Below are 12,707 nucleotides of genomic sequence, written 5' to 3' on the forward strand. Positions count from 1 at the left end.
CAATGAGTCAACTCTTCGCATGAGGTGGCCAAAGTACTGGAGTTTCAGCTTCAGCATCATTCCGTCCAAAGAAATCCCAGGGCTGATCTTCAGAATGGACTGGTTGGATCTCCTTGCAGTCCAAAGGACTCTCAAGAGTCTTCTCCAACACCACAGTTCAAAAGCATCAATTCTTCGTGCTCAGCCTTCTTCACAGTCAGATTTCATAGGGTCCTGGAAATCTGTGTCTACCCAGACTCCCTGGTGGGGATAGGGCAATTAAAGTAGACAGCATCAGCCAGGCTCAAAAGGACACCAGTGAGGCTGTGAGCAGGTGGCAGTGATGAGAGCCAACCTGGACAGGCAAAATGGAGCAGGACGAAGAACCACCTGCTTGGCTTCCTTAGCTCAGGGACGGAAATCCTGACCAGGTTCTACTGTTTGTCACATCCAGTTTTAAGACTACTTCAAGTGACAGAGCTGGAACCCAATGACCCCAAGAGACAAGCAGTGTGTAAAAGAAACCTCAGGGTGGGAAGATCAACTTTTGTAATCCAAGATAAACCCAATTTTGAGTAAAGCGTGATGTTATTGATTCTTTTGTTTTAAACTGAAGCAGGGCTTCCCTGGTGGCTCAGATGGCAAAGAATCTGCTTGCATTGTGAGAGACCCAGGTTCGAACCATGAGTTGGGAAGATCCCCTGGCGTAGGGAATGGAACCTGCTCCAATATTCTTGCCTGGACAATTCCATGGACATAAGAGCCTGGCAAACTATAGTCCATGGGGTGGCAAAGAGCTGGACAGGACTGAGCACACAGACATAGCTGATTTACAATGTTGCACTTACATCTACTAAACCCAACCTCCCACTCTATCCTTGATTCTTTTCAAAAGAAAAAAATGCCCTTTAAAATAGTGTTTTACTCTACAGAGAAAAAATTCAAAAAGAAACTTTATGGACCAATAAGAAGGGATATTTTTGGTCTCTAAGCACCCTGGGCACGGCAAAAGACTCCTTTTGCCTGTTTTACATATTCTTTTGCCTTTTTACATATTCTTTCAAATGTAAATCATTCATAAAGAAACAAAAGTACATTATAACATGTTATCATTATCATAGTATGATTAATTAATAGAAATAAGTCCACGAAAACTACCCAGAAGCCCTTTGCATAAATCCACTAAGCTCACCAGCACACCACAGTTTAAAAAGCACTTCTATGCATTTTTTTATTTACAACCACCTCTGAAAGTACTATGAATATCATTTTACAGATCAGGAAACAAACTCAGAAATCAGAGCGATAGGCCCAATCTCATAAACAAATGGAGCCAATACTCACAAGATCTCTGACTAAAATATCTCAATTTTTTTTTTTTTCAGAGTATCATTTTTAAGAACTGTTGTTCTGGTTACTAACAGAGAAGGCAATGGCACCCTACTCCAGTACTCTTGCCTGGAAAATCCCATGGATGGAGGAGCCTGGTGGGCTGCAGTCCATGGGGTTGCTAAGAGTCAGACACGACTGAGCGACTTCCCTTTCACTTTTCACTTTCATGCATTGGAGAAGGAAATGGCAACCCACTCCAGTGCTCTTGCCTGGAGAATCCCAAGGACGGGGGAGCCTGGTGGGCTGCCGTCTATGGGGTCGCACAGAGTCGGACACGACTGAAGCGACGCAGCAGCAGCTCTGGTTACTGATGCAGAAAGTAGGCCGAGGCCTATGGCAGGCTTCAAAGTTGGTGATGGCTAATAGAAGAATAAGACTCATAACTTCACAATATTCTAAAGAAATCACAAAGAAAGAACTGAGAAGTGGGAAGCAAGAAGTTTACAGACATTTAAAACGACTCAATTCAACCCACGGAAATTACATTTTCCCCTGCTTCTATTCCTGGTTGGGTTTAGAAAGATATGTGCTCTGGCTCAGTTAAAGGGTCATTTAAAAAACATTCTTTAGTTAAAAAAAAATTTTTTTAACCAAAACTTTGTAAAATCAAAGGTCATGTTGGGACTATATCCTTCCAGCTAAAGCCAGAGAGATACAGGGTTGGCCATGTACTAGGCTCCTATGTGACCACCTGATGCCATGGCCAGCTCCCAGAACTGACATCTCTGTACTTAGTCAAGCAGCGTGCAGGTTAATGGGCCTTTAATACACGCTTCCTGGTGACAAACCTCCCTATTCGATGATTTCACCTATACACGTGGGGTGTCTAAAGCCAAAGTTCAAAAGCCATTTGTGGAGGGTGCCGCTCAAAACCCAGTGATAAAAAAGAATTGTTGCTATTTAGTCTCTAAGTCGTGTCTGACTCTTCTGTGACCCCATGGACTATAGCCTGCTAGGCACCTCTGTCCATCGGATTTCCCAGGCAAGAATACTAGAGTGGGTTGCCATTTCGTCCTCCAGGGGATCTTCCCAACCCTGGGATTGGGACCTGGATGTCTGACAAACAGACTGCTTACCACTGAGCCACCAGGAGAGCTTATACAACAGAATATGGGAGCCAAAATTCCTGGGCCTAAGAAGGGCTTCCTTGGTGGCTTAGATGGTAAAGAATCTGCCTTCAGTACAGGAGACCCAGGTTCAATCCCTGGGTCGGGAAGATCCCCTGGAGAAGGGAATGGCAAACCACGCCAATATTCTTGCCTGGAGAATTCCATGGACAGAGGATTCTGGCAGGTTACGGTCCATGGAATTGCAAACAGTTGGACGCGACTAACACTATAGAACACTAAGAAGGCCCCAGAGAGCTGTCAGAGTCTCATTCACTCTCTACTTTCACCTATTTTGAAAGATGACACAACTTCTTCGCTTGATTCAGAGTCCAGAGAGCTCACCGTCACACTGTAGAACTCCTCTCTTCCACCTTTTCAAAGGTTCCTGAATCTTTTCCTCACCCAGTTTAGCAGCAGGGTCCCTTGTGATAACCACTCCCTTACACACCCCCTTACCTCCCTTGCCCGACTCTCCCTCATGGTCACACATGCCTACAAAACGCTAACCTGGGTAATTAAACTCTGCCCCGACTCAGGACTGGCAGAGACGCAGCTGAACACACGTCGAGCTGATGAATCTCACTTGAAACATGTGGCCCCTAAGCTGGAGTGAGCCTTCTGTGTCACTGGTCATCGCAGCACACTTCCCTCTTTCACTCACTCACCCGTGCGCCCAGATGGCCAATTCATGCCCTCTTCTGTCCTCAAATCTCCCTCTAACTCCTTACCCACATTCACAGCAGATGTCCTTGCTTTCAAACTCACCAAGAAAATAGAACCACAAAAACAAAAAAACAGAAGAAACTTTCCACACGCTCCCATCACTACACCCACCTACTCACTTGCTTCTTTGCCTATATGCTCAGTCATCCCTCCTGCTACCCAGAAGAACTATCTGAATTCTTACCTAAGATCAACCCTTGACCTGTGGATCAGATTTCATTCCTTTCTGCCTCCCTGAGGATTATCCAGGCAATCTCCCTTCTCTACAGGATCATTCCATCAGCATACAAACAGATGTTGAAATCTCTCCCATCTTGGAGCATGGGGCAGGGGGATCAGCCCTCAATCTCATATCCTCCTCCAGCAACCGTTCCACATAGCTGCAGCCCTCTCCCCTTACAGCAAACTCCCTAGATGTCTACCGCTGTCTTCATCAAGGCCTCTCCTATTCCCGCATGCTTGAACCCAATCCAATCAGACTTTCGCGTCACCCTCTCCTCCGCACTCCACTAAAACTACTCACAAGGGTAGTTTGTGGATCCTCAAAATGACTCTTCGTGTTGCTGAGACCAGTGTCATTCTCAGCCTTCAGCTTAGCTGACCCACCTGCAGCACAGGCCCCGGGTGCTCACTGACTATCTCGGACTTTTCCCATTACTCTCTCCGCGTTTCTCCTTTCTCCCTCACTCCAGGCCTTTTCTCAGCTTCCTCTGCCTTAGTACTCTCAATGCTCTGGCCTCTGCTATAGGAAGGACTCACGCCCCAGACTTCTCCTCTCCTTTAATGAACTCACTCCCCAGGTGGTTTCACCCCAGCATGTAGTTCTCAAAATTCTTCAAATTCCCCTCTCTAGCCCACACCATCCCCTTGAAGTGCAGAGTCTCAGAGCCAATCGCCAATCCATGATTTACCCTCAGGTCTCAAACTTGACATTCAAAACCGAACACCTACAACTTCCCTTGTGGTTCAGTGGTTAAGAATCCACCTTCCAATGTAGGGCACTCGATCCCTGTTCAGGGAACTAAGATCCCACATGGTGTGGGGCAAGAAAGCCCTCAAGCTATAGCTAGAGAGAAGCCCATGCATTGCAACTAAGACTGGAAGCAGCCGAACAGATAGATATTTAAAAGCAAAACAAAAAAACAAGATCGATGGAACACTGATCTTTCCCCAAAGCTGCTGTGACCCACACATACACCATACACCCAGTTCACTGCCCTAGCCTCCCAAGTGCTCTCCCTTGGCCCCTCTGTCTTCCTGTGGTCTTTCTCAACACAGGGTCCAGTGACCTTTTCAAAAGGTAGATCAATGCTACTTCCATGTTCCCATCCTCCCCGCAACCCAGTGGCTCCTCATCTCACACGGACTAAAACCTGAAGCCTTCACAAAGTCCTTGGCTACTCTTTCATGGAATCTAGCTTCCTGACCTCCATGTCCTGTCGCTTGTCCCATCGCATATCCTGGTCTTGCCACAGCGGTCTCCCTGCTGTCCCCAATCTCAGGGCCTTAGCATCTGCTGCTCTCAATGCCTGCTTAGTGCATTCCCTCAGTTTCTTCAGGTCTTTGCCAAACTGTCGCTTTATCAGTAAGGCCTTCTCTGACCCTACTTTTACCCTCATCCCTGCAATTTAAGTATTTCCTCATCCCCACCCCAGTACACCCCATCCCCTTTCTCTGCTTCGTATTTCTCTAAAGCATCTATATACTATGTGTTTATATATATATATTTTTTGCTTGTTTTCTTTATACATACACACACATATATATTTTTTTCTATTAACTTATTTTCCTCAGTGTTCAGAACAGGATTTTTTGCCTTTTTTTTATTTATTGCTGTTTCCCTAACAAGAGAATCTGACATGTAAAAAGGCACTAATAAACCTGTCCAATGAGTATTCACTTCAGTCACTGAAGAAGAGCTTTGGTGAGAAGGGTGAAAAGGAAGAGAGACTCAGTCTGAGTATGAGGGGAAACACAAGGTACTTCCAGGCACTTACCTGCTCCCCGGCTGGGAGGGTCACGGGTTGGGGGAGGTGGCCTATTACTCTGTGAAGAGGGGGAGGCTGAGGTGGGCGGAGGAGGCGCCAGGCCTCTGGCAGGCCCTGGAGTCTTCCTATGCAAAGAATTGTGTCTCTGTGGCAGCTCGGGGGCTGACTCATTCGTGGGGCTGGAGGGTCCGTTGGGGACCCCAGGAGGCTGGCGGTAAGGCGGCGGAGGAGGAGCCAGAGACTGGCCACTTGGTCCCGATCTGACATTCACAGGGGAAGGAGGCGGCTTGGCTGGGGGGGGACAGAAGGTCCCTCTCGACCCGGGTGAAGCCTCTGTCCAGGCGTGGGCGGCAGGGGTTTCTCTCTGTTGTAGGCCGCGGCTTTGTTGCTGTGCATAGGCAGGGGCGTGGGGGGGGCGTTGGCACGCCTCCCCGGGGGAGGTGGAGGAGGGGCAGAGGAGCTGTGCTTCATCCCGGTACTGCTGGTGGGATTGGGCCGAGAGAGGTCCGGTAACGAGGGTCTCTGCGTCCGGGGCAGCTCTGGGAGTGAGGCCCGGCTGCTGTCTGTGTCATCTTGAGGACGCCCGCTGGCTGTGGTCCCTGGAGGCCTCGGGGCAGCAGCTCGGGAACTGGGGACTTGGAGCGCTGGCTTACCAGCCAGGTTCTCTACAAATACAGCAGACAGCACCAGGTCAACAGAGCCAGGTGCACAGTGGTGAGTTATCTCCGTGTCACCCCGCCTCCTCTGTGCAACCTGTATGGCAGCAGGTACGGTGCTGGGTTTTAACCTGGTTTCAGGCTCAGGGTCCATTAGCAAATACTACTGCTACAAGTCGAACGCACTTTCATCGAATGCCTCAGCTCCCGCTTTATTCTGCTCTGTCACTCCTCCCCTGCTCCCCTCTTTGTCGCACCTCTACCGTGCTCCTGATCTCCAGAGGTCCCGCTTGGGATCAGTCCAAAATGAACACATTTGAGAAATACCCTAAGGAAGTCCTTACCACATACCTGAACTGTCCTTGGCTCCCACAGGGCGCAGCTTTGGCACTCCTCCTTGGAAGAGGCCTCCCTTGGCCTGCAGGGCAGCTGCTCCAGAACCGTAACCTCCACTGCTCCCTTTGGGCTCTGGAAAGCACACCATTAGGATTGTCATTTCATGCGTGCTCTGAGCTGGTGACCAAGTCAATCCTGAGGAGAAACCCGTCCTTCTCCCTGGGCTTTAATTTGCAAACCGCCACTGCTTTTGTCCTTCCACTGAAATAGAAAGTGAGCCTCTCTGCTCCACAGCTTCAAGTGGGCATGGGGATGAAACTTTGGGCTGTGATGAGAGAGAACCAAAGGAACGAGAAGCCAGTCTTCCTTTATTTAGGGCACAGGGGTAACCAGGATGAAGAGAGTTCTCTAAGCTCTCCTCTCCAAGTCCCAGATGATCAGGGGCTGATGGCTCTGGGACCCAGGTGTGAGCCAGCTCCCCAGAGGCCCTCCAGCAAGAACACTTGCAGCAATTAAAAAATCATTACTGGCTTCAGCTTATCAGTTTTCAGGACTGTGGTGGTTCCCTCACAGAAAAGCCAAGGATGTGCCCTAACAAGCACGAGGCATAGGAGGAGACGGGAGGCTTAAGACCCCAAGAATGTTTCTCAAAGGTCAAAAAGAAATTTCTAAGGCATTCAAAAGTACAGATGAGAAGACAGTCACAGAATACCCTAACACAAAACTCCCACCCAAGATCCAACAGTAAAAATGACAGCCAGGCCGAGTCTCCAGGCCAACCCTGGGGTCCTGGCGGTTCGCAAGGCGATGCAGCTCAGACTCACTCTCGAGGATGGGAGCGCTCCGATCGTTAACGTTGGTCACCTTCTTTAGCTTAGTGCCCTTGCAGATGTCCTGTAAGAGGGCGCCTCGACCCCGCTGCTCATCTCTACTCAGCTTAGGTGGCTCGGTGTTTGCCTGAAGGAAGAGGGAAACAAAAGTTCACCCTCAATATCCTCTTCATCACAAGTTCAGGATAAATGTCTTCAGCAAACTGGATTCCATGCAATGCCTGTCTAGCCTGATAAGGTACATGTGCCAAAAAACACCCTTCTCACACCCTTTGCTCATGCTGTCCCTTCGGTGAAGGGACAGCTCTCCCTCCTGTTTAGAGGCTTCTGATAGGAGGCCTGCACCAATCTAACAGAGTACCTATGTGCTAGGCTTGTGTCAGACGCTTTATCTGTATTGTATCACCATCATCAATGCAAACATTTATGGAGTCCCTACTATACCAGAAGCATTGTGCTAATAATAATAAGCACATTACTTTCATTATCTCATTCAAATCTTGAAACAGTCCTATGACCAACTATAACAAGAACACAAGGACAGACACCTAGATTAATGGAACAAACAGACACTCCATAAGCAGGCCCAGATCTATAGAAGAAAAAATAAAAGTATAGTTCATCAGTGCAGAAAGGATAGGTCATTAAATACACGGTGTTAAAAACTAGTGGTTAATTTTCTGGGGGATGCACCATGGGGCACGTAGGATCTTAGTTCCCTGGCTAGGGCTCAAACCTGAGCCCCCTGGAGTGAAAGCTCAGAGTCCTAACCACTGGAATGCCAAAGAAGTCCAACAAGTGGTTAATTTTCAGAAAAAAATTATAAAGTTAAATACCTACCTTAGGGCTTTACTCTGGCTGAATTAAAAATTTCAAGTGTAAAAAAATAAACCCACAGAAGTACTATATGGAAAAAAATAGGTAAGGGGAAGGACTTCTTATCAAGACAACCAAAATACAGGAAAAGACCAACAGATCTCTTTATTATAGATTATTCACTTAGGAATATAATATGCAGATAACACACTGGAAGGAGAAATTATCAGTGACAAACGTAACATATGATAGAAACAAAGGTAGTGTTCTAAATCTATATAGCATTAACAAACAAGATGACTCAGAAATCAATAGGATAATAAGCAAGAAAGATTATATAAACAGTACTGAGGTTTCCCAGGTGGCTCAGCAGGTAAAGAATCTGCCTGCAAAGCAAGAAATGCAGGAGACTTGAGTTTGATCCCTGGGTCAGGAAGATCCCCTGGAGAAGGAAATGGCAACCCACTCCAGTATGCATGCCTGGAGAATCCCATGGACAGAGGAGCCTGGCAGGCTACAGTCCATAGATAGGATCACAAAGAGTCAGACGACTGAAGCGACTTAGTGCACACACATGAACAATACAGGGTGAAGAAAGTAAAAAGAGCCAGCAAATATGAAAAGAAAAAAAAAAACCTTCAACAATAAAAAAAATACATAGTGTAAAACAGTATTATTATCTACCTATGATATTGGTTAAGGTTAAAATTACAAAAGGAGTTTGTTAGCTTTGTCAAGGCACTGCCTGCGTAGTGCCTGGCACACTGAAGATGTTAAAAAAACGTACAGAACAAAAACCTGCCCTGTGGTGGTCACAAGATTCAGGCAAGTCTAGCACAGGACTTCCCTGGTGGTCCAGCAGTTAAGACTCCGTGCTTTCACTTCAGGAGGCACAGGTCTGATCCCTGGTCACAGAACTAAGATCCTGCATGCCACGTGTGCGAGCGTGCGTGCGTGCTCAGTCGCTTCAGTCATGTCCAACTCTTTGTGACCCCATGCACTGTAGCCCTCCACGCTCCTCTGTCGATGGGATTTTTCCCAGCAAGAGCACTGGAGTGGGTTGCCACACCCTCCTCCAGGGGATCTTCTCGACCCAGGGATCGAACCTCCTGCGTCCCCTGCGCTGCAGGTGGATTCTTTACCCACTGAGCCACCTAGGAAGCCTACATGCCATGAGGCACAGCCAAAAAATAGCACAAAAGTCTAGCACAAGAGTTCTACTTCCAGAAATTAACTTGAAGAAAATAATTGGAGCAGTGCACAAAGATAATAACAGGAAAAAAACAGTTTATAATAGCATAAAGCTGAAAGTAATCTAAAAGGTCAATCAAAAAGAACAACGAGGAGGATGCCAGTTAAGCAACTTCAAGTGCCTACCTTCACCCTTTTCTGGCTAAACTCTACTCATCTTTCAAGATTCAGCTCAGCATCATCTCTCGCCAGAAGCTTCTCTTATGGCTACCTCCTCTCCTTCGACCACTGGTGAGGTGCCCTTTTTATGGCCCCATATATCTCTGCATAGCATGGATTTTGTCTGTTGACTTACCTGTCTCACTCATTATACTGGGGGCCCTTAAAAGCAGAATCTGCTTCATTTCAGGTTGTCAAGATCACAGATGATTTTTATCTGCTTCTTTTTGCTTATCTGCATATTTCCCCTTTTAATTTTTAAATAAATTCATGTGGAGAGTCAAGCAATATATAAGCTCTTACATGGGAATTCCCTGGCAGTCCCATGGTTAGGACTCTTGCACTTTCACTGAGGGCACAGGTTCAATCCCTGAGCAAGGAACTAAGATCCCATAAGTCAAGTGGTACAGCCAAAAACAATAAAAAATGTTTTTAAAAAATGAAAATTATGAAGTATAGAGAAAATTAAAGTATAGAGTAAAATTATATGGCTTTTCGAAATTGTAGTCAGCCAAGTCTCTGACACATAGTAAGCCCCCAGTGAAAAGGCTATGAGGGAATGACTAAGAACAATGCAGCACAGTAACCTAAAGGCTACAGGGATCCAAGGATTAACTGTGGATCTTTGAACTCTACTCTATCAAGAGCAGTTCTGCTTTTACCTACTTTACTTATTGGTCTTCCACATAAAATTTCAACTGAAAAGGGAATCCAGGGATTCCCTGGTGGCTCAGTAGCAAAGAATCTGCCTGCCAAGGCAGGAGACATGGGTTCAATCCCTGATCCAGAAAGATCCCACATGCCTCTAAGCAACGAAGCCTGGGCGCCATAATTATCGTTGCCAGTGCTCTAGAGCCCAAGAGTCACAACCACTGAGCTCACGTGCCGCAACTACTGAGCCCTCACGCCTAGAGATCATGCTCCCCAGAGAAGCCACCTCAATGAGAAGCCCGAGCACCGCAATTAGAGAGGAGACCCTGCTCACCACAACTAGAGAAAAGCCCCCACAGCAATGAAGAGCCAGCACAGCCAAAAATAAATAAGGTTTTAAAAGGGGATTCATACATATTCTCAAACAAAATGTCTAAAACCCAAAACTTAGAAGGAAAAAAAAACACAAGTTGGCAGGTCTGAGTTCTAGTCCTAGTACTGAAACAAACTAGCTAGGTAAGTCTCTTTTGGGGCACAGAGAAAGGATACACCGACCTTTATGTCACAAATAGTTTAACAGGGAAGAGACACTGATGCCACCTGCTCAAAGCTCCACTTAGACTGAACCAGGAGAGGAAAGCCAAGACAAGCCATATGGTCCCAAGAGGACTTCTCAGGAATCAGAACTAATTGAGGAAGACAGACTTTTATTCAGTCTCCATCTTCCCACACCATATGTCTTACACCAGGAAGCCCTAAGTATGCATTCAGGTTTTGAGATAGCTGAGTGGAAGGACAACCTACCTGATGAAAAGTGGGAGGAGGAGGAGGACCGGGGGGTGGAGGAGGAGGAGGAGGAATTGGCATCCTTGCCCTGCGTGCAGTTGGCACTGCTCTCTCTCCGTTTTAATCTGCAGCTTTAGGTCACTCATATACCTGCAAGTTAAGCAGAAACAAATTCAAGAGAACAACTCTGCCCTGAGAGACACTGAGTACCAGAAGAACCAGAGGCCCGGGCACGACACCAGAGAAACTAGGCACTCATCTCCTAGGTGCACCGTGATCCAGTCCTGGGCTCGGTAAATCTCCGTTAAAGGCCAGATAAAAATAATACTTTAGGCTCTGTAAACTGTCTATGGTCTCTATTGCACATTATTCTTTTATTTTGCTTTGACAGCCTTTTACATTACTAAATTTCATTTTTAACCGCGGTTTTAGGTTCACAGCAAAAGAGCAGAAAGTACTGAGTTCCCTTAAAACCTCTGTCCCCCCAGCCAAACATACAGTACCCCACTATCTGCATCCTGCTGTGCTGCATTTGTTATAACTGATGAAGCTACACTGATACCTCATAATCGCCCAAAGCCCACAGTTTACATTGGGGTTCACTCTCTTTTTTTAATTTAACTAAATCATTTAGTTCTTTTTGGCTTTGCTCTGTGTCTTCGTTGTTTCAGGTGGGCTTTCTCTAGTTGCAGCGCTCAGGCTTCTCACAGACGTGGCTTCTCTTATGGCCAAGCACAGGTTCCAGGACACGCAGGTTTCAGTAGTTTGCGGCTTGCAGCTCTAGAGCACAGGCTCAGTAGTTGTGGTGCATGGGTTTAGTTGCTCCAAAGGCATGTGGGATCTTCCTGGACCCGGGAGTCAACCCGTGTCTCCTGCATTGCAAGGTGGACTCTTAACCACTGGACTACTGGAAGCCCTAGGGTTCACTCACGCAGTTGTACATTTCATGGGTTTGGACAAATACATAATGGAAAAGACCCTGATGCTGGGAAGACTGGGGGCAGGAGGACCCGGGGGTGACAGCGGATGAGTCGGTTGGATGGCATCACCGATTCAATGGACATGAGTTTGAGCAAGCTCCAGGATATAGGGAAGGACAGGGAAGCCTGGCACTCCACAGCTCATGGGGTCGCTGAGTTGAACACAGCTTAGTGACTGAACATCAAATAATGACAACTGTCCAATAATGTAGTCGGCTCTCCAGGTGGTGCTAGTGGTAAAGAACCCACCTACCAATGCAGGAAATGTAAGAGACACGGGTTTGATCCCTGAATCGGGAAGATCCTCTGGAGGAGGGCATGGCAACCCACTCCAGTATTCTTGCCTGGGGAATTCCATGGACAGGGGAGCCTAGCGGGCTACAATCCATGGGGTTGCAAAGAGCTGGACATGACTGAGTTACACAGCACGCACGTAAACACCAATGTCATACCATACAGAATCATCTCACTTTGCTAAAAATTCTTTTATGCTCTGCCTATTCATCCCTCCCTGCCCCCGTCCTTTGAACCCCTGGCAACCACTGAGCTTTTTAATGTCTCCATAGTTTTGCCTTTTCCAGAACTGTCACACTGTTGGGATCATACAGCATGTACCTTTCTCAGATTGGCTTCTTTCACTTGATAATATGCATTTCAGTTTCCTCCATGTCTTTTCATGGCTTAAAAACTCATTTCTTTTTAGCGCTGGATAACATTCCACTATCTGGATGTACCAGTTTGTTTTATCCATTCACCTCCTAAAGGACATCTGAGTTGCTTCCAAGTCTTAGAGCAATTATGAATAATGCTGATATAAACATCCTTGTGCAGGCTTTTGTGAGGACATAAGTTTTTGACTCATTTGGGTAAATATCAAGGAGTAAGAATTGATGCTTTTGAACTGTGGTGTTGGAGAAGACTCTTGAGAGTCCCTTGGACTGCAAGGAGATCCAACCAGTCCATTCTGAAGGAGATCAGCCCTAGGATTTCTTTGGAAGGAATGATGCTAAAGCTGAAACTCCAGTACTTTGGCCACCTCATGCGAAGAGTT

The 12,707-nt window shown here is 46.8% G+C and overlaps 1 protein-coding gene across 1 annotated transcript in view; it reads right to left on the reverse strand.

Moving 5' to 3' along the window:
* Positions 1 to 12,707, reverse strand: part of WIPF2 (WAS/WASL interacting protein family, member 2) — a 41,123-nt gene that overhangs the window by 9,512 nt on the left and 18,904 nt on the right. The window contains 5 exon segments of the mRNA XM_010842615.1: positions 5,201 to 5,494; positions 5,497 to 5,856; positions 6,199 to 6,315; positions 7,008 to 7,140; positions 10,695 to 10,826. Coding sequence (XP_010840917.1) covers positions 5,201 to 5,494; positions 5,497 to 5,856; positions 6,199 to 6,315; positions 7,008 to 7,140; positions 10,695 to 10,757 — 967 coding nt within the window. The 5' untranslated portion in view covers positions 10,758 to 10,826.

Source organism: Bison bison, unplaced genomic scaffold (genome assembly GCF_000754665.1).
Source record: "Bison bison bison isolate TAMUID 2011002044 unplaced genomic scaffold, Bison_UMD1.0 scf7180017864180, whole genome shotgun sequence".
In the NCBI taxonomy this organism is placed as follows: Eukaryota; Metazoa; Chordata; class Mammalia; order Artiodactyla; family Bovidae; genus Bison; species Bison bison.